The sequence below is a fragment of the Oncorhynchus mykiss genome, unplaced genomic scaffold (genome assembly GCF_013265735.2).
Source record: "Oncorhynchus mykiss isolate Arlee unplaced genomic scaffold, USDA_OmykA_1.1 un_scaffold_223, whole genome shotgun sequence".
In the NCBI taxonomy this organism is placed as follows: domain Eukaryota; kingdom Metazoa; phylum Chordata; class Actinopteri; order Salmoniformes; family Salmonidae; genus Oncorhynchus; species Oncorhynchus mykiss.
Genome location: NW_023493692.1, coordinates 42383 through 67568, shown reverse-complemented (window position 1 = coordinate 67568; position 25186 = coordinate 42383). Strand labels below are relative to the sequence as shown.

Genomic DNA, 25186 nt, shown 5'->3' with positions numbered 1-25186 from the left:
TGTTATAATGCTCATGTACAAAACATTAGGAACACCTGCTCTTTCCATGACATAGACTGACTGGTGAATCCAGTTGAAAGCTATTGATGTCACTTGTTAGGGGGGAGACAGGTTAAAGAAGGATTTTTAAGTCTTGAGGCAATTGAGGCATTGTAGAGGCAATTGAGGCATTGTAGTGGCAATTGAGGCATTGTAGAGGCAATTGAGGCATTGTAGAGGCAATTGAGACATTGTAGAGGCAATTGAGGCATTGTAGAGGCAATTGAGGCATTGCATATGTGTGCCATTCAGAGGGTGAATGGGCAAGACAAAATATTTAAGTGCCTTTGAATGGGATATGGCAGTAAGTGCCTCGCTCACCGGTTTGAGTGTGTCAAGATCCAACCAAAGGATATCCAGCCAACCTCAGGTGAGTAAAAACTTGAGACTTCCTTAGATATCGTGCACCAACTGTTGTTTACAAATATACACAGGCCCCGCCCCGTGTCCTACCAGAGGCTGCTGTTCTATCCTGCCGATAGAGTGTATAACCCGCCAGCTGTATGTTATTAATGTCGTCGTTCAGCCACGAGTCGGTGAAACAATAGGATATTACAGTTTTTAATGTCCCGTTGGAAAGATATACAGGGGACGGGGTTTCCGTTTGTCCCATTTATTTTCCAGCGATTGAACGTTAACTAGGTTGTGGTGGCAGCTGCAGAGAGGTATTTGCGAGTGCGAGACTTGACGTCAGAAGAGTGTGTGTTAAGTGGTGGTGTCCCATCCTTTCAGGCTGTTGGCCTGAGGTAGGGCTAAATAGATTTAAATAGTGGAGTAGGGTGCTGGGTTGTTTGTGATTGTAGGGTATTTGATTTATTTATTTAAAAAAATCGAATAAATCAAAGTATAAGGGAGTTATACTCCAGTCTAGTAGGTGGCGGTAATGCAACATTTATTGGATGCCAACTGCCGTTAAACCACATCGAAGAAGAATCTAGTGGATCACGTGACACGGGACGCTTCTTCAACAACAACACGGTCACTGATTCATTCAGTCGCCACTCGGTAGTTAGCCAACGTAAAATCGGAACATTGAAGCTCTTTAGACCATTTTTGTGTGTATTGATCTCGGTGTCGTTTGCTTGTTAAAATTGACACATTTGTTAAGGTTGATTATACTGAGCCTAAGCGCTAGGCTAATGCTCATTTTAGGTAGCCCAACCATGAACTCACAAATATACTCCCATCCTGCTAGAGAAGAGGGGGTCTCCTGGACGGAGAAAGAAGCTCTGGGTCTGAACATTGTCGTAAAAGAAGAGGAAGAGGAGAATATTACAGTGGAAGAAGCTTTCAGAATAAAACAGGAGGAAGAGGAGGCTATCACGTATAACGATGTTATAGTGAAAGAAGAGGAAGAAGCTTTCCGAATAAAAAAGGAGGAAGATGAGAATGTTACAGTGAAAGAAGAGAAAGAACATTTTGGAGTGAAAGAGGAAGATGAGGCTATCTCAATAAAAGAGGAGGAAGAGGAAGATGTTTTGGGAGTGAAAAGGGATGAGGAGGAAGGAGAGGAAGTGGAGACTGGAGATCTGATTGACACTAGTGAGTATTGTCTTAAACACGGACACAAAACTCCGTTGTTGAATTAATGTATGGTTTTAAAGCCAAGGGGGCTTTCCACCATAGTTTTACAATTAAATATGTTGTTCAGTACTGTAGGAAGTGTTAAATGGGAAATCTGCGACATGTTTGGACTTTTAAATGAATGATATATATTTTTATTTATTTTACCTTTGTTTAACTAGGCAAGTCAGTTAAAGAACAAATTCTTATTTTCAATGACGTCCTAGGAACAGTGGGTTAACTGCCTGTTCAGGGGCAGAACGAGAGATGTACCTTGTCAGCTCCGGGGTACTTGCAACCTTCCGGTTACTAGTCCAACACTCTAACCACTAGGCTACCCTGCCGCACCATATAGAGGCCTAGCCATTGATTCTTAGAGAATATAACTTAGAAATACACCAATGAGTTGATGTAACAGATGTGAAACGGCTAGAAGGTTAGCGGTGCGCGCTAAATAGCGTTTCAATCGGTGACGTCACCTGCTCTGAGACCTTGAAGTAGTGGTTCCCCAAGGGCCGCGGCTTTTGTGGAGCGATGGGTAACGATGCTTCGAGGGGTGACTGTTGTAGTTGTGTGCAGAGGGTCCGTCCCTGGTTCGCTCCCGGGTACGGGGGAGGGGACGGTCTAAAGTTATACTGTTACACTTGTTCTACCTCACCAGAACCCAAACTTGGTGTACTCCATTGTGTGTAAACAATGTAATTGTAAACTAACACCGTATAGCCTCAAAACGTGGTTTAAATTGTCATTTTGATCTCAGGCGTGGTCAGTCCTTGCATCCATGGCTCTGTCTATGAATTTGAGAGTGGTTACCTTTCTGCAAACTCATCCGTCAGTGACAGTGGTGGGGGAGAAAGTACCCAATTGTCATACTTGAGTAAAAGAAAAGATAACTTAATAGAAAATGACTCAAGTAAAAGTGAAATACTACTTGAATAAAAGTCTTAAATTATTTGGTTTTTATAAAAAATACTTTAAGTGCCAAAAGTAAATGTAATTGACAAAAAATATCCGTAAGTATAAAAAGTAAAAATTTAAATCATTTCACATTCCTAATATTAAGCAAACCACACGGCACAATTGTCAATTTAATGAATACATTTTTTTGATAACCAGGGGCCACACTCCAACACTCGGACCTAATTTACAAACGAAGCGTTTGTGTTTTAGTGAGTCCGCCAGATCAGAAGCAGCGTGATAAGTGCGTGAATTGTACCAGTTTTCCTGTCCTGCTAAGCATTCGAAATGTAACATGTTCATTTAAGCGTCAGGAGTAAAAAAGTACATTATTTTCTTTAGGAATGTAGTGGAGTAAAAGTAGTAAAGTACAGATAGCCCAAAAAACGACTTAAGTAGTACTTTGAAGTATTTTTTTTACTTAAGTAGTACTTTAAAGTATTTTTTACTTAAGTAGTACTTTAAAGTATTTTTTACTTAAGTAGTACTTTAAAGTTTTTTTTTAACTTAAGTAGTACTTTAAAGTATTTTTTACTTAAGTAGTACTTTAAAGTTTTTTTTTTACTTAAGTAGTACTTTAAAGTATTTTTTACTTGCATACATTTCACTACTGCTCAGTGACGCTTAAACGTTTAATTTAGCCTCTATACTGATATCAACACTTATATTTAGTTGTGTATATATTTTTTCTGCCACTTTGAAATGGAACTGTTTGTGTTTTTTAAAACTATTTTGCAGATATGAAGCAAACAGTCAATCATAATATCACTCAAATTCCCAGTTTATGCTACAAAATCAACTCTATATGAGGTTTTTAAAAAAAAAAAAGGTTATATTTGTCTCAATGTTCCGTGATGTACACTAGGCTTTGTTGGCAGAATAGATGGATGCAGTTCAATGCATAATTCATATAATTCACCAATACTTTTCTTGGTAGTCCAAAACATATTGCTATCAGGTTGTAAATCACAGCTGGTCTGGTACATTGTTTGTTGCCTCCATTCGGGATGCACTCTTTCAGTTTCAATGACTCAATATTTTGGACCTCAAAAAAACAGATGAATGTTACTAAGGCTGGGAATGTCAATTCAATCAGATTAGCAAGCGCAAATGATCACAAGTCAGTCATAACGTGGCTAATAGGCTAGCTTATCTATTTAGCTCTTTATTTAGCAAGCTAGCCAACTTTAGCCAGTTAGCTTATCTGTTTAAGTAGCTCTTTATTTAGCATGCTAAAAACATGGAGCCTAACCTTAGCTAGCTAGCTAGCTGCTGGGAGGATGTGATGTCATTGGAGGAGTGTGTGAGTGACTGACTTTTCCCCTCATATTGTTATTTGTTGGCTACACAGCTAGAGATATCGGTGTCATTTGGTTAGCCAGAGTTAATTCCCGAAGTGATATGCTATCTACTCGGATTCCAGAGCACTCTCGTCTGAGTGCGCCAGAGCGCAGAATTACTGATGAATTTACGAACACGCAACACCCGTTGAATATGGCCTGTGTCAGTAAACATTAGCAAAAAAAATGAAGTTAGTCTCAAACCGGGTAGATAACATGTAAACAGCTTAACCAGCTCTGCTAGAATGAGGAAAATGGACCTAGAGAGGTGTTCTCTCATTTGTATCTGGAAGTAGCTAGCTAGCAAGCTAGCCAACTTTAGCCGGTTAGCTTGGGTGCTTGGTTGGGACAAGCATACATTGGCAGACAAGCTGCAGAAGGATGAACAGGCTGCTTACTATTGCATACCTATCGTTTATCAGTGCAATTTTAACGTTTGAGAGGGTTTTAACTAATGTTTCTTCGTTAGATTTTAGCTCATCCTTGGTCTGGCTAGAATTAGTTGTTGATCTTGTTGTTGTGCATATAGGGAAATATAAGCCTACATTGTCATGGTTGTTTGATCAATAGGACTGTAAAGTTCCCCAAATGTAAAGAGGAGTCCCGTGGTGTTTCCATAGTTACAGAAATCCATTCAGGTGCATTTTGTGGCTTTTTGCTAAATGTGTTCTAATGATCTACAGTTGTAAACACACAGTCCAGTTCAAAGTGAATGATGTCAGAGCCTGTGTAGCAAATGACTCGTTTGTATAAAGATCGACTGTAGCTCTGATTGGCTATAGCGCACCGTGTAGACTCTGGATCCTACCTGTAAACATACAGTCCAGTTTAAAGTGAATGATGTCAGGGCCCGTGTAGCAAATGACTCGTTTGTATAAAGATCGACTGTAGCTCTGATTGGCTATAGGGCACCGTGTAGACTCTGGGTCCTACCTGTAAACACACAGTCCAGTTCAAAGTGAATGATGTCAGGGCCCGTGTAGCAAATGGCTCGTTTGTGTAAAGATCGACTGTAGCTCTGATTGGCTATAGCGCACCGTGTAGACTCTGGGTCCTACCTGTAAACACACAGTCCAGTTTAAAGTGAATGATGTCAGGGCCCGTGTAGCAAATGACTTGTTTGTGTAAAGATCGACTGTAGCTCTGATTGGCTATAGCGCACCGTGTAGACTCTGGGTCCTACCTGTAAACACACAGTCTAGTTCAAAGTGAATGATGTCAGGGCCTGTGTAGCAAATGACTCGTTTGTGTAAAGATCGACTGAGGCTCTGATTGGCTATAGCGCACCGTGTAGACTCTGGGTCCTACCTTTAAACACACAGTCCAGTTCAAAGTGAATGATGTCAGGGCCCGTGTAGCAAATGACTCGTTTGTGTAAAGATCGACTGTAGCTCTGATTGGCTATAGGGCACCATGTAGACTCTGGGTCCTGGACGAGACAGATGTTTTTATGAGGTTTTTATTTACTGCAGAGTCTATTAACACACGGCCCCCTTCCCTCTCTGTTTTGCTATAGAATGTTCACATTACTTAATATAGGTAATTCCCAAACATTCTAAGTTTTTATATAAAACTGTGAAAATGACCATATCTAAGTGTTCGCTTGTCAGAAATTGTAAAACAAAAAGTGTCATATTCTTCCCGGGGGGTGGATATGAACGACTTTCAATGCAACGAAACAAAACACATTTTTGCAAAAGAGGGATTTTGATGTAGGCAAAACGCTGTTGTAATGACAGTCCAAACAGTCACTTTCTGAGCACTACTTCCATTGGCAAACATGTATGGAAATTAAATAATAAAAAATAAAATAAATAAATAAATATATATATATATCGAAAGGGATGCTTTAAAAAATGATTTGGATTTACCCTACAACCACTTTGTCACGACAAGCTCTCTTTTATTGAGGGATCTAGTCTGGATTAAACCTCCATAGGAAGACAGTTTTACCATGTGGAGGTTTCATTCAGGTCTCTCTGTTTAACAAGATACTCTGTCTGTTTTTGGCAGGAGAGAGACCAGACTCTCACTCTGACAGCGGGAAGAGTCCTTCAGGGGAACCAGACCCGGAGACGCCCAAACCAGCAAGAAAACATCACTGCTCCCACTGTGGAAAGAGTTTTAGCTGGTTAGGGTACCTAAAACGGCATGAGAGGACACACACAGGAGAAAAGCCTTTCCAATGTTCCCAGTGTGGAAAGAGTTTTACCGTGTTAGTTAACCTGAAAAGGCATGAGAGAATACACACGGGAGAAAAGCCTTATCACTGTTCCCACTGTGGAAAGAGTTTTACTCAGTTAGGGAACCTAAAACAGCATGAGTGGACACACACAGAAGAAAAGCCTTACCACTGCTTCCAATGTGAAAATAGATTTTCACGATCAGTGGACCTAAAAGCTCATGAGAGAACACACACAGGAGAAAAGCCTTTCCAATGTACCCAGTGTGGAAAGAGTTTTACCGTGGTAGCTAACCTGAAAAGGCATGAGAGAATACACACTGGAGAAAAGCCATTCCAATGTTCCCACTGTGGAAAGAGTTTTACTCAGTTAGGGCACTTAAAAAAGCACGAGTGGACACATACAGGAGAAAAGCCTTATCACTGTTCCCACTGTGGAAAGAGATTTTCACGATCAGGGGACCTAAAAACTCACGAGACAACACACATAGGAGAAACACCTTTCCAATGTTCCCAATGTGGAAAGAGTTATGTTAAGTCACGGTACCTAAAAGAGCATAAGAGAACACACAGAGGGGAAAAGCTTACCCAATGTTCTTAGTGTGGTGACGGGATCTCTCAAATAGATGGTATGAAGATAGTTGAGAACAAAGCCTTTATGTCCCTACAGTGGAGAGTGTTTTACCATGTTAGTTAACCTGAAAATACATGAAATAATACGCTCTGGAGAAAAGCCTTTCCACTGCTCCTAATATATAAATATACTTTTGCCAGGTTAGGGAGTCTGGAGTCACATGAGTGGAGCACTACCACTGGTCCCGCTGTGGAACATGTTTTAACCAGTCAGAGAAGAGGAGCACTACCACTGGTCCTGCTGTGGAACATGTTTTAACCAGTCAGAGAAGAGGAGCACTACAACTGGTCCTGCTGTGGAACATGTTTTAACCAGTCAGAGAAGAGGAGCACTACCACTGGTCCCCCTGTGGAACATGTTTTAACCAGTTAGAGAAGAGGAGCACTACCACTGGTCCCGCTGTGGAACATGTTTTAAAACCAGTTAGAGAAGAGGAGCACTACCACTGGTCCCGCTGTGGAACATGTTTTAACCAGTTAGAGAAGAGGAGCACTACCACTGGTCCCGCTGTGGAACATGTTTTAACCAGTTAGAGAAGAGGAGCACTACCACTGGTCCTGCTGTGGAACATGTTTTAACCAGTCAGAGAAGAGGAGCACTACCACTGGTCCTGCTGTGGAACATGTTTTAAAACCAGTTAGAGAAGAGGAGCACTACCACTGGTCCCGCTGTGGAACATGTTTTAACCAGTTAGAGAAGAGGAGCACTACCACTGGTCCCGCTGTGGAACATGTTTTAAAACCAGTTAGAGAAGAGGAGCACTACCACTGGTCCCACTGTGGAACATGTTTTAACCAGTCAGAGAAGAGGAGCACTACCACTGGTCCTGCTGTGGAACATGTTTTAACCAGTCAGAGAAGAGGAGCACTACCACTGGTCCCACTGTGGAACATGTTTTAACCAGTTAGAGAAGAAGAGCACTACCACTGGTCCCGCTGTGGAACATGTTTTAACCAGTTAGAGAAGATGAAATCATACGAGAGAATAGAGGCTGTGTTCTGTTTTTGACTGAGCATTTGGGTTTTTGTTTATGCCACCTGAAATCAAATAGTTTATATGAAATCTTCCTTAAAAAAAATAGGCCTACTTTAGTTTTTTTCATCTTAAAAAATAGCTCAAAGTCTGGCTAGGTCGGGTGGGAGGTAACCCAATGGGCATGTCTGGGTAGAATGGTGGGAGTTAACCCAATGGGTATGTCTGGGTAGAATGGTGGGAGTTAACCCAATGGGCATGTCTGGGTAGAATGGTGGGAGGTAACCCAATGGGCATGTCTGGGTAGAATGGTGGGAGGTAACCCAGTGGGCATGTCTGGGTAGAATGGTGGGAGGTAACCCAATGGGTATGTCTGGGTAGAATGGTGGGAGGTAACCCAATGGGCATGTCTGGGTAGAATGGTGGGAGGTAACCCAATGGGCATGTCTGGGTAGAATGGTGGGAGGTAACCCAATGGGTATGTCTGGGTAGAATGGTGGGAGGTAACCCAGTGGGCATGTCTGGGTAGAATGGTGGGAGGTAACCCAATGGGTATGTCTGGGTAGAATGGTGGGAGGTAACCCAATGGGCATGTCTGGGTAGAATGGTGGGAGGTAACCCAATGGGTATGTCTGGGTAGAATGGTGGGAGGTAACCCAATGGGTATGTCTGGGTAGAATGGTGGGAGGTAACCCAATGGGTATGTCTGGGTAGAATGGTGGGAGTTAACCCAATGGGCATGTCTGGGTAGAATGGTGGGAGGTAACCCAATGGGTATGTCTGGGTAGAATGGTGGGAGGTAACCCAATGGGCATGTCTGGGTAGAATGGTGGGAGGTAACCCAATGGGCATGTCTGGGTAGAATGGTGGGAGGTAACCCAATGGGTATGTCTGGGTAGAATGGTGGGAGGTAACCCAATGGGTATGTCTGGGTAGAATGGTGGGAGGTAACCCAATGGGCATGTCTGGGTAGAATGGTGGGAGGTAACCCAATGGGTATGTCTGGGTAGAATGGTGGGAGGTAACCCAATGGGTATGTCTGGGTAGAATGGTGGGAGGTAACCCAATTGGTATGTCTGGGTAGAATGGTGGGAGGTAACCCAATGGGTATGTCTGGGTAAACAATATGACCTGGTGTATAGAACAGGATTACACAGTTCCCGTTAGTTACTGGTGTCATGATGTTGGCCTGGGGGTAGGTTTATGACAGTCATAAATACCTCTTCCCCCCTTTTTCCTCTCTCTACCCTACTGATGTGAAATTTGAAAACCCCTTGGTTAACATAGAGATTCTGGGAACATCAGAAGGTGGGGGGAAATGAACTATATTCTGGTAATCCGACCAATTGAACATATGCATTGGTACTTAATGAATATGATGTCAGTTCGGTTGTCATCTGAGACATTCTCATCAATGATAAGATGATAAGTGGAAAGTCTACACATTGTAGTTATCGGATTCACATGGAATTGTTGTTCAATTTAAATGTTTGAATATAAAAATTATTGGTGAAGAGATTAAATGTAATTTTAGCTACCAAATGAGAGATTTGGGTTTTCATAAGGGTAGGGCTCTGCTCAACCAGTGGCCCGCCGCCCCTGTGAAGGGACATTGGTTATAAACTATGAAACACGCCCTCCTCTCCCTTCCTATATAAAGCCTTCATAAGGTTCATAAGGTTAGGGCTCTGCTCAACCAGCGGCCTGCCGCCCCTGTGAAGGGACATGGGTATAAAACATTTCAAACACGCCCTCTTCTCCCTTCCTATATAAAGCCTTGATGACTAAATGTAACCTCCTGTTCCGAGGATGTGAGGACGACGTTCCGATGTCAGAATGGTTCAGATAACGAAGCCACAGAACGAAGCCAACATCAGCGTGAGCTTTGGTTGCGAATGGTATTGACTTGTTAATTGTTTACTCCATGTGTAACTCTGTGTTGTCTGTTCACACTGCTATGCTTTATCTTGGCCAGGTCGCAGTTGCAAATGAGAACTTGTTCTCAACTAGCCTACCTGGTTAAATAAAGGTGAAATAAAAAAAATTAACTTTGAACTCTTATTCACTACAGAAGTGATGCCTCCTAGCCATTGAGTTAGCAACAGCAGCTGCAAACGAGGGTTAGGAAGGAACAGACAGAGTATCCCATCTATCACGCAATGACGTTACTACAACGTATCCAATTGACCACCAGAGACATTCTTCAAGGGACTCGGTTTGGCAACACGGCCTTCCATGTACCACCAACCTACCGAAACACAGCTCACAGTAAATATTTATTGCATTTTCCTTTTCCAAATTGGCGGTAATTTAGAATGCATAAAATACTGTATTTACGATAGCACAGGTAAGGCGTTAAGGCGATGGACTACACTATTGAGTTGGAACCCCATCCGTGACACACAACATTGCTTCTTTTCTCCCTTGCATGGGCGACAAGAAAGTAAAAACCCTGAAATAAAGCAGAACATGTGATAGCTTGCGCAAACAAACTCAATAAAGATGGCAGTGGTGGGATAGAGACTGGAGCCTTAATCCAGCGCCTTAGACCGCTCGGCCACACTACCCAGCTCTGGCAAGAATTCCAAACTTTCTCGTCAGTTACCTAGAGCGTCTGCACTTCCTTGTATTTTAGTCTTCTTTTTCATTTTCTTCTTTAAAATCTTTATGTATCTCATGTTGCTCTTGCGTCCTTCATCTTTTTTTGATTCTCTTTGTAAAAATCTTAATTTATCTGATGTTGCTGTTTCTTCCATCAAATAAACTTAGAATTAGTTTCTGCTTTTATGTCTGAAGCAGATTGAATTAGAAAAACACGGCAGATAATTGCAATAACAGACGTGGGAATTAGGGTAAAGGCTGGATTCCCTTTATTTGTCCGGTGTCCTTGGTGGCCTTGTTTGAAATTACATTACAGTTTTCTGTTGAGAAAAAGTTGCAGTGGTGGACTTTGAACCGAAAGACTGGGTCCTTAAATCCAGTTCTCTGGACAGCTCGGCCACAGTACCCACTCTTAAAATGGACTGCTTGGTCGTCGCACAGACCATCACAACTTTCCTTTTTTCCAATCAAGGATTTGACGTGAACAACCACCGGTAGGAGGTGCAACTGCCACCGCGGGGGCACAGGACTTGGTGGCTGGTTGGTTAAGGCGATGGACTACACTATTGAGTTGGAACCCCATCCGCGACACACAACATTGCTTCTTTTCTCCCTTGCATGGCCCTGCATGAAAGTAAAAACATTGAAATAAAGCAGAACATGTGATAGCTTGCGCAAACAAACTCAATAAAGATGGCAGTGGTGGGATTTGAACCCACGCCTCCTTAGAGACTGGAGCCTTAATCCAGCGCCTTAGACCGCTCGGCCACACTACCCAGCTCTGGCAAGATTTCCACACTTTCTCGTCAGTTACCTAGAGCGTCTGCACTTCCTTGTATTTTAGTCTTCTTTTTCATTTTCTTCTTTAAAATCTTTATGTATCTCATGTTGCTCTTGCGTCCTTCATCTTTTTTTGATTCTCTTTTTAAAAATCTTAATTTATCTGATGTTGCTCTTTCTTCGATCGTATAAACTTAGAATTAGTTTCTGCTTTTATGTCTGAAGCAGATTGAATTAGAAAAACACGGCAGATAATTGCAATAACAGACGTGGGAATTAGGGTAAAGGCTGGATTCCCTTTATTTTCCGGTGTTCTTGGTGGCCTTGTTTGAAATGACATTACAGTTTTCTGTTGAGAAAAAGTGGCAGCGGTGGACTTTGAACCGACACCTCCGAAAGACTGGGTCCTTAAATCCAGTTCTCTGGACAGCTCGGCCACAGTACCAACTGTTAAAATGGACTGCTTGGTCGTCGCACAGACCATCACAACTTTCCTTTTTTCCAATCAAGGATTTGACGTGAACAACCACCAGTAGGAGGTGCAATTGCCAGCGCGGGGGCACAGGACTTGGTGGCTGGTTGGTTAAGGCGATGGACTACACTATTGAGTTGGAACCCCATCCGTGACACACAACATTGCTTCTTTTCTCCCTTGCATGGCCCTGCATGAAAGTAAAAACACTGAAATAAAGCAGAACATGTGATAGCTTGCGCAAACAAACTCAATAAAGATGGCAGTGGTGGGATTTGAACCCACGCCTCCTTAGAGACTGGAGCCTTAATCCAGCGCCTTAGACCGCTCGGCCACACTACCCAGCTCTGGCAAGATTTCCAAACTTTCTCGTCAGTTACCTAGAGCGTCTGCACTTCCTTGTATTTTAGTCTTCTTTTTCATTTTCTTCTTTAAAATCTTTATGTATCTCATGTTGCTCTTGCGTCCTTCTACTTTTTTTGATTCTCTTTCTAAAAATCTTAATTTATCTGATGTTGCTCTTTCTTTCATCGTATAAACTTAGTATTAGTTTCTGCTTTTATGTCTGAAGCAGATTGAATTAGAAAAACACGGCAGATAATAGCAATAATAGACGTGGGAATGAGGGTAAAGGCTGGATTCCCTTTATTTTCCGGTGTCCTTGGTGGCCTTGTTTGAAATTACATTACAGTTTTCTGTTGAGAAAAACTTGCAGCAGTGGACTTTGAACCGACACCTCCAGAAGACTGGGTCCTTAAATCCAGTTCTCTGGACAGCTTGGCCACAGTTCCCACTGTTAAAATAGACTGCTTGGTCATCGCACAGACCATCACAACTTTCCTTTTTTCCAATCAAGGAATTGACATGAGGTGAAATTGCCAGCGCGGGGCCACAGGACTTGGTGGCTGGTTGGTTAAGGCGACGGACTACACTATTGAGTTGGAACCCCATCCGTGACACACAACATTGCTTATTTTCTCCCTTGCATGGCCCTGCATGAAAGTAAAAACGCTGAAATAAAGCAGAACATGTGATAGCTTGCGCAAACAAACTCAATAGAGATGGCAGTGGTGGGATGTGAACCCACGCCTCCTTAGAGACTGGAGCCTAAATCCAGCGCCTTAGACCGCTCGGCCACACTACCCAGCTCTGGCAAGATTTCCACACTTTCTCGTCAGTTACCTAGAGCGTCTGCACTCCCTTGTATTTTAGTCTTCTTTTTCATTTTCTTCTTTAAAATCTTTATGTATCTCATGTTGCTCTTGCGTCCTTCATCTTTTTTTGATTCTCTTTCTAAAAATCTTAATTTATCTGATGTTGCCCTTTCTTTCATCGTATAAACTTAGAATTAGTTTCTGCTTTCATGTCTGAAGCAGATTGAATTAGAAAAACACGGCAGATAATAGCAATAATAGACGTGGGAATGAGGGTAAAGGCTGGATTCCTTTTATTTTCCGGTGTCCTTGGTGGCCTTGTTTGAAATTACATTACAGTTTTCTGTTGAGAAAAAGTTGCAGTGGTGGACTTTGAACCGAAAGACTGGGTCCTTAAATCCAGTTCTCTGGACAGCTCGGCCACAGTACCCACTCTTAAAATGGACTGCTTGGTCGTCGCACAGACCATCACAACTTTCCTTTTTTCCAATCAAGGATTTGACATGAACAACCACCAGTAGGAGGTGCAACTGCCACCGCGGGGGCACAGGACTTGGTGGCTGGTTGGTTAAGGCGATGGACTACACTATTGAGTTGGAACCCCATCCGCGACACACAACATTGCTTCTGCAGAGCGTCTGCACTTCCTTGTATTTTAGTCTTCTTTTTCATTTTCTTCTTTAAAATCTTTATGTATCTCATGTTGCTCTTGCGTCCGTCATCTTTTTTTGATTCTCTTTTTAAAAATCTTAATTTATCTGATGTTGCTCTTTCTTCGATCGTATAAACTTAGAATTAGTTTCTGCTTTTATGTCTGAAGCAGATTGAATTAGAAAAACACGGCAGATAATTGCAATAACAGACGTGGGAATTAGGGTAAAGGCTGGATTCCCTTTATTTTCCGGTGTTCTTGGTGGCCTTGTTTGAAATGACATTACAGATTTCTGTTGAGAAAAAGTGGCAGCGGTGGACTTTGAACCGACACCTCCGAAAGACTGGGTCCTTAAATCCAGTTCTCTGGACAGCTCGGCCACAGTTCCCACTGTTAAAATGGACTGCTTGGTCGTCGCACAGACCATCACAACTTTCCTTTTTTCCAATCAAGGAATTGACATGAACAACCACCAGTAGGAGGTGCAATTGCCAGCGAGGGGGCACAGGACTTGGTGGCTGGTTGGTTAAGGCGACGGACTACACTATTGAGTTGGAACCCCATCCGTGACACACAACATTGCTTCTTTTCTCCCTTGCATGGCCCTGCATGAAAGTAAAAACGCTGAAATAAAGCAGAACATGTGATAGCTTGCGCAAACAAACTCAATAGAGATGGCAGTGGTGGGATGTGAACCCACGCCTCCTTAGAGACTGGAGCCTAAATCCAGCGCCTTAGACCGCTCGGCCACACTACCCAGCTCTGGCAAGATTTCCACACTTTCTCGTCAGTTACCTAGAGCGTCTGCACTCCCTTGTATTTTAGTCTTCTTTTTCATTTTCTTCTTTAAAATCTTTATGTATCTCATGTTGCTCTTGCGTCCTTCATCTTTTTTTGATTCTCTTTCTAAAAATCTTAATTTATCTGATGTTGCTCTTTCTTTCATCGTATAAACTTAGAATTCGTTTCTGCTTTTATGTCTGAAGCAGATTGAATTAGAAAAACACGGCAGATAATAGCAATAATAGACGTGGGAATGAGGGTAAAGGCTGGATTCCCTTTATTTTCCGGTGTCCTTGGTGGCCTTGTTTGAAATTACATTACAGTTTTCTGTTGAGAAAAAGTTGCAGCGGTGGACTTTGAACCGACACCTCCGAAAGACTGGGTCCTTAAATCCAGTTCTCTGGACAGCTCGGCCACAGTTCCCACTGTTAAAATGGACTGCTTGGTCTTCGCACAGACCATCACAACTTTGCTTTTTTCCAATCAAGGATTTGACGTGAACAACCACCGGTAGGAGGTGCAACTGCCACCGCGGGGGCACAGGACTTGGTGGCTGGTTGGTTAAGGCGATGGACTATTGAGTTGGAACCCCATCCGTGACACACAACATTGCTTCTTTTTCCCTTGCATGGCCCTGCATGAAAGTAAGAACGCTGAAATAAAGCAGTACATGTGATAGCTTGCGCAAACAAACTCAAAAAAGATGGCAGTGGTGGGATTTGAACCCACGCCTCCTTAGAGACTGGAGCCTTAATCCAGCGCCTTAGACCGCTCGGCCACACTACCCAGCTCTGGAAAAACATTCACACTTTCTCTTCAGTTACCTAGAGCGTCTGCACTCCCTTGTATTTCAGTCTTCTTTTTAATTTTCTTCTTTAAAATCTTTATGTATCTCATGTTGCTCTTGCGTCCTTCATCTTTTTTTGATTCTCTTTCTAAAAATCTTAATTTATCTGATGTTGCTCTTTCTTTCATCGTATAAACTTAGAATTAGTTTCTGCTTTTATGTCTGAAGCAGATTGAATTAGAAAAACACGGCAGATAATTGCAATAATAGACGTGGGAATGAGGGTAAAGGCTGGATTCCCTTTATTTGTCCGGTGTCCTTGGTGGCCTTGTTTGAAATTACATTACAGTTTTCTGTTGAGAAAAACTTGCAGCGGTGGACTTTGAACCGACACCTCCAGAAGACTGGGTCCTTAAATCCAGTTCTCTGGACAGCTTGGCCACAGTTCCCACTGTTAAAATAGACTGCTTGGTCATCGCACAGACCATCACAACTTTCCTTTTTTCCAATCAAGGAATCAAGGAGTCTATTAACACACGGCCCCCTTCCCTCTCTGTTTTGCTATAGAATGTTCACATTACTTAATATAGGTAATTCCCAAACATTCTAAGTTTTTATATAAAAATGTGAAAATGACCATATCTAAGTGTTCGCTTGTCAGAAATTGTAAAACAAAAAGTGTCATATTCTTCCCGGGGGGTGGATATGAACGACTTTCAATGCAACGAAACAAAACACATTTTTGCAAAAGAGGGATTTTGATGTAGGCAAAACGCTGTTGTAATGACAGTCCAAACAGCCACTTTCTGAGCACTACTTCCATTGGCAAACATGTATGGAAATTTAATAATAAAAAATAAAATAAATAAATATATATATATATCGAAAGGGATGCTTTCAAAAATGATTTGGATTTACCCTACAACCACTTTGTCACGACAAGCTCTCTTTTATTGAGGGATCTAGTCTGGATTAAACCTCCATAGGAAGACAGTTTTATCATGTGAAGGTTTCATTCAGGTCTCTGTTTAACAAGATACTCTGTCTGTTTTTGGCAGGAGAGAGACCAGACTCTCACTCTGACAGCGGGAAGAGTCCTTCAGGGGAACCAGACCCGGAGACGCCCAAACCAGCAAGAAAACATCACTGCTCCCACTGTGGAAAGAGTTTTAGCTGGTTAGGGTACCTAAAACGGCATGAGAGGACACACACAGGAGAAAAGCCTTTCCAATGTTCCCAGTGTGGAAAGAGTTTTACCGTGTTAGTTAACCTGAAAAGGCATGAGAGAATACACACGGGAGAAAAGCCTTATCACTGTTCCCACTGTGGAAAGAGTTTTACTCAGTTAGGGAACCTAAAACAGCATGAGTGGACACACACAGAAGAAAAGCCTTACCACTGCTTCCAATGTGAAAATAGATTTTCACGATCAGTGGACCTAAAAGCTCATGAGAGAACACACACTGGAGAAAAGCCTTATCACTGTTCCCACTGTGGAAAGAGATTTTCACGATCAGGGGACCTAAAAACTCACGAGACAACACACATAGGAGAAACACCTTTCCAATGTTCCCAATGTGGAAAGAGTTATGTTAAGTCACGGTACCTAAAAGAGCATAAGAGAACACACAGAGGGGAAAAGCTTACCCAATGTTCTTAGTGTGGTGACGGGATCTCTCAAATAGATGGTATGAAGATAGTTGAGAACAAAGCCTTTATGTCCCTACAGTGGAGAGTGTTTTACCATGTTAGTTAACCTGAAAATACATGAAATAATACGCTCTGGAGAAAAGCCTTTCCACTGCTCCTAATATATAAATATACTTTTGCCAGGTTAGGGAGTCTGGAGTCACATGAGTGGAGCACTACCACTGGTCCCGCTGTGGAACATGTTTTAACCAGTCAGAGAAGAGGAGCACTACCACTGGTCCTGCTGTGGAACATGTTTTAACCAGTCAGAGAAGAGGAGCACTACAACTGGTCCTGCTGTGGAACATGTTTTAACCAGTCAGAGAAGAGGAGCACTACCACTGGTCCCCCTGTGGAACATGTTTTAACCAGTTAGAGAAGAGGAGCACTACCACTGGTCCCGCTGTGGAACATGTTTTAAAACCAGTTAGAGAAGAGGAGCACTACCACTGGTCCCGCTGTGGAACATGTTTTAACCAGTTAGAGAAGAGGAGCACTACCACTGGTCCCGCTGTGGAACATGTTTTAACCAGTTAGAGAAGAGGAGCACTACCACTGGTCCTGCTGTGGAACATGTTTTAACCAGTCAGAGAAGAGGAGCACTACCACTGGTCCTGCTGTGGAACATGTTTTAAAACCAGTTAGAGAAGAGGAGCACTACCACTGGTCCCGCTGTGGAACATGTTTTAACCAGTTAGAGAAGAGGAGCACTACCACTGGTCCCGCTGTGGAACATGTTTTAAAACCAGTTAGAGAAGAGGAGCACTACCACTGGTCCCACTGTGGAACATGTTTTAACCAGTCAGAGAAGAGGAGCACTACCACTGGTCCCACTGTGGAACATGTTTTAACCAGTTAGAGAAGAGGAGCACTACCACTGGTCCCGCTGTGGAACATGTTTTAAAACCAGTTAGAGAAGAGGAGCACTACCACTGGTCCCGCTGTGGAACATGTTTTAACCAGTTAGAGAAGATGAAATCACACGAGAGAATAGAGGCTGTGTTCTGTTTTTGACTGAGAATTTGGGTTTTTGTTTATGCCACCTGAAATCAAATAGTTTATATGAAATCTTCCTTAAAAAAAATAGGCCTACTTTAGTTTTTTTCATCTTAAAAAATAGCTCAAAGTCTGGCTAGGTCGGGTGGGAGGTAACCCAATGGGCATGTCTGGGTAGAATGGTGGGAGGTAACCCAATGGGTATGTCTGGGTAGAATGGTGGGAGGTAACCCAATGGGTATGTCTGGGTAGAATGGTGGGAGGTAACCCAATGGGCATGTCTGGGTAGAATGGTGGGAGGTAACCCAATGGGTATGTCTGGGTAGAATGGTGGGAGGTAACCCAATGGGCATGTCTGGGTAGAATGGTGGGAGGTAACCCAATGGGTATGTCTGGGTAGAATGGTGGGAGGTAACCCAATGGGTGTGTCTTGGTAGGATTGGTGGAAGTTAGCACAATGGGTATGTCTGGGTAGAATGTTGGGAGGTAACCCAATGGGTATGTCTGGGTAGAATGGTGGGAGGTAACCCAATGGGTATGTCTGGGTAGAATGGTGGGAGGTAACCCAATGGGCATGTCTGGGTAGAATGGTGGGAGGTAACCCAGTGGGTATGTCTGGGTAGAATGGTGGGAGGTAACCCAATGGGTATGTGTGGGTAGAATGGTGGGAGGTAACCCAATGGGTGTGTCTTGGTAGGATTGGTGGAAGTTAGCACAATGGGTATGTCTGGGTAGAATGGTGGGAGGTAACCCAATGGGTATGTCTGGGTAGAATGGTGGGAGGTAACCCAATGGGTATGTCTGGGTAAACAATATGACCTGGTGTATAGAACAGGATTACACAGTTCCCATTAGTTACTGGTGTCATGATGTTGGCCTGGGGGTAGGTTTATGACAGTCATAAATACCTCTTCCCCCCTTTTTCCTCTCTCTACCCTACTGATGTGAAATTTGAAAACCCCTTGGTTAACATAGAGATTCTGGGAACATCAGAAGGTGGGGGGAAATGAACTATATTCTGGTAATCCGACCAATTGAACATATGCAGTGGTACTTAATGAATATGATGTCAGTTCGGTTGTCATCTGAGACATTCTCATCAATGATAAGTGGAAAGTCTACACATTGTAGTTATCGGATTCACATGGAATTGTTGTTCAATTTAAATGTTTGAATATTAAAATTATTGGTGAAGAGATTAAATGTAATTTTAGCTACCAAATGAGAGATTTGGGTTTTCATAAGGTTAGGGCTCTGCTCAACCAGTGGCCCGCCGCCCCTGTGAAGGGACATTGGTTATAAACTATGAAACACGCCCTCCTCTCCCTTCCTATATAAAGCCTTCATAAGGTTCATAAGGTTAGGGCTCTGCTCAACCAGCGGCCTGCCGCCCCTGTGAAGGGACATGGGTATAAAACATTTCAAAGACGCCCTCTTCTCCCTTCCTATATAAAGCCTTGATGACTAAATGTACCCTCCTGTTCCGAGGATGTGAGGACGACGGTCCGATGTCAGAATGGTTCAGATAACGAAGCCACAGAACGAAGCCAACATCAGCGTGAGCTTTGGTTGCGAATGGTATTGACTTGTTAATTGTTTACTCCATGTGTAACTCTGTGTTGTCTGTTCACACTGCTATGCTTTATCTTGGCCAGGTCGCAGTTGCAAATGAGAACTTGTTCTCAACTAGCCTACCTGGTTAAATAAAGGTGAAATAAAAAAAATGAACTTTGAACTCTTATTCACTACAGAAGTGATGCCTCCTAGCCATTGAGTTAGCAACAGCAGCTGCAAAGGAGGGTTAGGAAGGAACAGACAGAGTATCCCATCTATCACGCAATGACGTTACTACAACGTATTCAATTGACCACCAGAGACATTCTTCAAGGGACTCGGTTTGGCAACACGGCCTTCCATCTACCACCAACCTACCGAAACACAGCTCAGAGTAAATATTTATTGCATTTTCCTTTTCCAAATTGGCGGTAATTTAGAATGCATAAAATACTGTAGTTACGATAGCACAGGTAAGGCGTTAAGGCGATGGACTACACTATTGAGTTGGAACCCCATCCACACACAACATTGCCTCTTTTCTCCCTTGCATGGCCCTGCATGAAAGTAAAAACGCTGAAATAAAGCAGAACATGTGATAGCTTGCGCAAACAAACTCAATAAAGACGGCAGTGGTGGGATTTGAACCCACGCCTCCTTAGAGACTGGAGCCTAAATCCAGCACCTTAGACCGCTCGGCCACACTACCCAGCTCTGGCAAGATTTCCAAACTTTCTCGTCAGTTACCTAGAGCGTCTGCACTCCCTTGTATTTTAGTCTTCTTTTTCATTTTCTTCTTTAAAATCTTTATGTATCTCATGTTGCTCTTGCGTCCTTCATCTTTTTTTGATTCTCTTTTTAAAAATCTTAATTTATCTGATGTTGCTCTTTCTTCCATCGTATAAACTTAGAATTAGTTTCTGCTTTCATGCCTGAAGCAGATTGAATTAGAAAAACACGGCAGATAATTGCAATAACAGACGTGGGAATTAGGGTAAAGGCTGGATTCCCTTTATTTTCCGGTGTCCTTGGTGGCCTAGTTTGAAATTACATTACAGTTTTCTGTTGAGAAAAAGTTGCAGCGGTGGACTTTGAACCGACACCTCCGAAAGACTGGGTCCTTAAATCCAGTTCTCTGGACAGCTCGGCCACAGTACCAACTGTTAAAACGGACTGCTGGGTCGTTGCACAGACCATCACAACTTTCCTTTTTTCCAATCAAGGATTTGACGTGAAGAACCACCGGTAGGAGGTGCAACTGCCAACGCGGGGGCACAGGACTTGGTGGCTGGTTGGTTAAGGCGATGGACTACACTATTGAGTTGGAACCCCACCCGTGACACACAACATTGCTTCTTTTCTCCCTTGCATGGCCCTGCATGAAAGTAAAAACGCTGAAATAAAGCAGAACATGTGATAGCTTGCGCAAACAAACTCAATAAAGATGGCAGTGGTGGGATTTGAACTCACGCCTCCTTAGAGACTGGAGCCTTAATCCAGCGCCTTAGACCGCTCGGCCACACTACCCACTGTTAAAATGGACTGCTGGGTCATCGCACAGCCCAGCCCAAGTTTCCTTGTTTACAATCTAGGCTTTGACATGAACAACCACCGGTAGGAGGTGCAACTGCCACCGTGGGGGCACAGGACTTGGTGGCTGGTTGGTTAAGGCGATGGACTACACTATTGAGTTGGAACCCCACCCGTGACACACAACATTGCTTCTTTTCTCCCTTGCATGGCCCTGCATGAAAGTAAAAACGCTGAAATAAAGCAGAACATGTGATAAGCTTGCGCAAACAAACTCAATAAAGATGGCAGTGGTGGGATTTGAACCCACGCCTCCTTAGAGACTGGAGCCTAAATCCAGCGCCTTAGACCGCTCGGCCACACTACCCAGCTCTGGCAAAATTTCCCCACTTTCTCGTCAGTTACCTAGAGCGTCTGCACTCCCTTGTATTTTAGTCTTCTTTTTCATTTTCTTCTTTAAAATCTTTATGTATCTCATGTTGCTCTTGCGTCCTTCATCTTTTTTTGATTCTCTTTTTAAAAATCTTAATTTATCTGATGTTGCTCTTTCTTCCATCGTATAAACTTAGAATTAGTTTCTGCTTTCATGTCTGAAGCAGATTGAATTAGAAAAACACGGCAGATAATTGCAATAACAGACTTGGGAATTAGGGTAAAGGCTGGATTCCCTTCATTTTCCGGTGTCCTTGGTGGCCTTGTTTGAAATTGCATTACAGTTTTCTGTTGAGAAAAGTTGCAGCGGTGGACTTTGAACCGACACCTCCGAAAGACTGGGTCCTTAAATCCACTTCTCTGGACAGCTCGGCCACAGTACCAACTGTTAAAATGGACTGCTGGGTCGTCGCACAGACCATCACAACTTTCCTTTTTTCCAATCAAGGATTTGACGTGAACAACCACCGGTAGGAGGTACAACTGCCACCGTGAGAGCACAGGACTTGTTGGCTGGTTGGTTAAGGCGATGGACTACACTATTGAGTTGGAACCCCATCCGTGACACACAACATTGATTTTTTTCTCCCTTGCATGGCCCTACATGAAAGTAAAAACACTGAAATAAAGCAGAACATGTGATAACTTGCGCAAACGAACTCAGTAAAGATGGCAGTGGTGGGATTTGAACCCACACCTCCTTAGAGACTGGAGCCTTAATCCAGCGCCTTAGACCGCTCGGCCACACTACCCAACTCTGGCAAAATATTCACACTTTCTCGTCAGTTACCTAGAGCGTCTGCACTCCCCTGTATTTTAGTCTTCTTTTTCATTTTCTTCTTTAAAATCTTTATGTATCTCATGTTGCTCTTGCGTCCTTCATCTTTTTTTGATTCTCTTTCTAAAAATCTTAATTTATCTGATGTTGCTCTTTCTTTCATCGTATAAACTTAGAATTCGTTTCGGCTTTTATGTCTGAAGCAGATTGATTTAGAAAAACACTGCAGATAATTGCAATAACAGACGTGGGAATTAGGGTAAAGGCTGGATTCCCTTTATTTGTCCGGTGTCCTTTGTGGCCTTGTTTGAAATTACATTACAGTTTTATATTGAGAAAAAGTTAAAGCGGTGGACTTTGATCCCACACCTCTGAAAGACTGGATCCTTAAATCCAGTTCTCTGGACAGCTCGGCCACAGTACCAACTGTTAAAATGGACTGCTGGGTCGTCCCACAGACCATCACAACTTTCCTTAATTCCAATCCAGGATTTGACATGAACAACCACCGGTAGGAGGTGCAACTGCCACCGTGGGGGCACAGGACTTGGTGGCTGGTTGGTTAAGGCGATGGACTACACTATTGAGTTGGAACCCCACCGTGACACACAACATTGCTTCTTTTCTCCCTTGCATGGCCCTGCATGAAAGTAAAAACGCTGAAATAAAGCAGAACATGTGATAAGCTTGCGCAAACAAACTCAATAAAGATGGCAGTGGTGGGATTTGAACCCACGCCTCCTTAGAGACTGGAGCCTAAATCCAGCGCCTTAGACCGCTCGGCCACACTACCCAGCTCTGGCAAAATTTCCCCACTTTCTCGTCAGTTACCTAGAGCGTCTGCACTCCCTTGTATTTTAGTCTTCTTTTTCATTTTCTTCTTTAAAATCTTTATGTATCTCATGTTGCTCTTGCGTCCTTCATCTTTTTTTGATTCTCTTTTTAAAAATCTTAATTTATCTTATGTTGCTCTTTCTTCCATCGTATAAACTTAGAATTCGTTTCTGCTTTTATGTCTGAAGCAGATTGAATTAGAAAAACACGGCAGATAATTGCAATAACAGACGTGGGAATTAGGGTAAAGGCTGGATTCCCTTTATTTGTCCGGTGTCCTTGGTGGCCTTGTTTGAAATTACATTACAGTTTTCTGTTGAGAAAAAGTTGCAGAGGTGGACTTTGAACCTACACCTCCGAAAAACTGGGTCCTTAAATCCAGTTCTCTGGACAGCTCGGCCACAGTTCCCACTGTTAAAATGGACTGCTTGGTCGTCGCACAGACCATCACAACTTTCCTTTTTTCCAATCAAGGATTTGACGTGAAGAACCACCGGTAGGAGGTGCAACTGCCACCGCGGGGGCACAGGACTTGGTGGCTGGTTGGTTAAGGCGATGGACTACACTATTGAGTTGGAACCCCACCCGTGACACACAACATTGCTTCTTTTCTCCCTTGCATGGCCCTGCATGAAAGTAAAAACGCTGAAATAAAGCAGAACATGTGATAAGCTTGCGCAAACAAACTCAATAAAGATGGCAGTGGTAGGATTTGAACCCACGCCTCCTTAGAGACTGGAGCCTTAACCCAGCGCCTTAGACCGCTCGGCCACACTACCCAGCTCTGGCAAAATATTTACACTTTCTCGTCAGTTACCTAGAGCGTCTGTACTTCCTTGTATTTTAGTCTTCTTTTTCATTTTCTTCTTTAAAATCTTTATGTATCTCATGTTGCTCTTGCGTCCTTCATCTTTTTTTGATTCTCTTTCTAAAAATCTTAATTTATCTGATGTTGCTCTTTCTTCCATCGTATAAACTTAGAATTAGTTTCTGCTTTTATGTCTGAAGCAGATTGAATTAGAAAAACACGGCAGATAATTGCAATAACAGACGTGGGAATGAGGGTAAAGGCTGGATTCCCTTTATTTGTCCGGTGTCCTTGGTGGCCTTGTTTGAAATTACATTACAGTTTTCTGTTGAGAAAAAGTTGTAGTGGTGGACTTTGAACCGACACCTCTGAAAGACTGGGTCCTTAAATCCAGTTCTCTGGACAGCTCGCCCACAGTACCAACTGTTAAAATGGACTGCTGGGTCGTCCCACAGACCATCACAACTTTCCTTTTTTCCAATCAAGGATTTGACATGAACAACCACCGGTAGGAGGTGCAACTGCCACCGTGAGAGCACAGGACTTGGTGGCTGGTTGGTTAAGGCGATGGACTACACTATTGAGTTGGAACCCCATCCGTGACACACAACATTGCTTATTTTCTCCCTTGCATGGCCCTGCATGAAAGTAAAAACGCTGAAATAATGCAGAACATGTGATAGCTTGCGCATACAAACTCAATAAAGATGGCAGTGGTGGGATTTGAACCCACGCCTCCTTAGTGACTGGAGCCTTAATCCAGCGCCTTAGACCGCTCGCCAACACTACCCAGCTCTGGCAAGATTGCCAAACTTTCTCGTCAGTTACCTAGAGCTTCTGCACTTCCTTGTATTTTAGTCTTCTTTTTCATTTTCTTCTTTAAAATCTTTATGTATCTCATGTTGCTCTTGCGTCCTTCATCTTTTTTTGATTCTCTTTCTAAAAATCTTAATTTATCTGATGTTGCTCTTTCTTTCATCGTATAAACTTAGAATTAGTTTCTGCTTTTATGTCTGAAGCAGATTGAATTAGAAAAACACGGCAGAAAATTGCAATAACAGACGTGGGAATTAGGGTAAAGGCTGGATTCCCTTTATTTGTCCGGTGTCCTTGGTGGCCTTGTTTGAAATTACATTACAGTTTTCTGTTGAGAAAAAGTTGTAGTGGTGGACTTTGAACCGACACCTCTGAAAGACTGGGTCCTTAAATCCAGTTCTCTGGACAGCTCGCCCACTGTACCAACTGTTAAAATGGACTGCTGGGTCGTCCCACAGACCATCACAACTTTCCTTTTTTCCAATCAAGGACTTGACGTGAACAACCACCGGTAGGAGGTGCAACTGCCACTGCGGGGGCACAGGACTTGGTGGCTGGTTGGTTAAGGCGATGGACTACACTATTGAGTCGGATCCCCATCCGTGACACACAACATTGCTTATTTTCTCCCTTGCATGGCCCTGCATGAAAGTAAAAACTCTGAAATAAAGCAGAACATGTGATAGCTTGCGCAAACAAACTCAATAAAGATGGCAGTGGTGGGATTTGAACCCACGCCTCCTTAGAGACTGGAGCCTTAATCCAGCACCTTAGACCGCTCGGCCACACTACCCAGCTGTGGCAAAATATTCACACTTTCTCGTCAGTTACCT

At 43.0% G+C, this 25186-nt stretch overlaps 1 protein-coding gene and 12 non-coding genes across 15 annotated transcripts; 1 reads left to right on the top strand and 12 right to left on the bottom strand.

Moving 5' to 3' along the window:
* The first annotated feature begins 748 nt into the window (after positions 1–748).
* LOC118948169 (zinc finger protein 239-like) lies at positions 749–18496 on the top strand. Of its 3 annotated transcripts, none has more exons than XR_005042076.1 (3): positions 749–1581; positions 5913–7968; positions 17754–18496. XR_005042076.1 is itself a non-coding variant. In XM_036973154.1 (2 exons), exons 1-2 carry the CDS (start codon positions 1179–1181, stop codon positions 6680–6682), a joined length of 1173 nt encoding a protein of 390 aa, XP_036829049.1. In that variant the 5' UTR covers positions 749–1178; the 3' UTR covers positions 6683–8932. The 3 variants fall into 3 exon arrangements, 1 of the variants encoding a protein (XP_036829049.1); XR_005042075.1 differs by having other exon boundaries at positions 5913–8005; XM_036973154.1 differs by lacking the exon at positions 17754–18496 and having other exon boundaries at positions 5913–8932.
* Positions 10983–11064, bottom strand: trnal-aag. Its single transcript has one exon. It is a non-coding gene; the product is annotated as a tRNA-Leu (tRNA).
* Positions 11801–11882, bottom strand: trnal-aag. The gene has a single exon. It is a non-coding gene; the product is annotated as a tRNA-Leu (tRNA).
* Positions 12603–12684, bottom strand: trnal-uag. The gene has a single exon. It is a non-coding gene; the product is annotated as a tRNA-Leu (tRNA).
* On the bottom strand, positions 14022–14103 carry trnal-uag. Its single transcript has one exon. It is a non-coding gene; the product is annotated as a tRNA-Leu (tRNA).
* trnal-aag lies at positions 14834–14915 on the bottom strand. The gene has a single exon. It is a non-coding gene; the product is annotated as a tRNA-Leu (tRNA).
* Positions 18497–19782: 1286 nt separating the features above from the next.
* trnal-uag lies at positions 19783–19864 on the bottom strand. Its single transcript has one exon. It is a non-coding gene; the product is annotated as a tRNA-Leu (tRNA).
* A 736-nt stretch (positions 19865–20600) lies between these two features.
* Positions 20601–20682, bottom strand: trnal-aag. Its single transcript has one exon. It is a non-coding gene; the product is annotated as a tRNA-Leu (tRNA).
* Positions 20683–20970: 288 nt separating this feature from the next.
* Positions 20971–21052, bottom strand: trnal-uag. The gene has a single exon. It is a non-coding gene; the product is annotated as a tRNA-Leu (tRNA).
* A 735-nt stretch (positions 21053–21787) lies between these two features.
* On the bottom strand, positions 21788–21869 carry trnal-aag. Its single transcript has one exon. It is a non-coding gene; the product is annotated as a tRNA-Leu (tRNA).
* Positions 21870–22606: 737 nt separating this feature from the next.
* On the bottom strand, positions 22607–22688 carry trnal-uag. Its single transcript has one exon. It is a non-coding gene; the product is annotated as a tRNA-Leu (tRNA).
* A 738-nt stretch (positions 22689–23426) lies between these two features.
* trnal-aag lies at positions 23427–23508 on the bottom strand. The gene has a single exon. It is a non-coding gene; the product is annotated as a tRNA-Leu (tRNA).
* A 1556-nt stretch (positions 23509–25064) lies between these two features.
* Positions 25065–25146, bottom strand: trnal-aag. The gene has a single exon. It is a non-coding gene; the product is annotated as a tRNA-Leu (tRNA).
* Between the last annotated feature and the right edge of the window lie 40 nt (positions 25147–25186).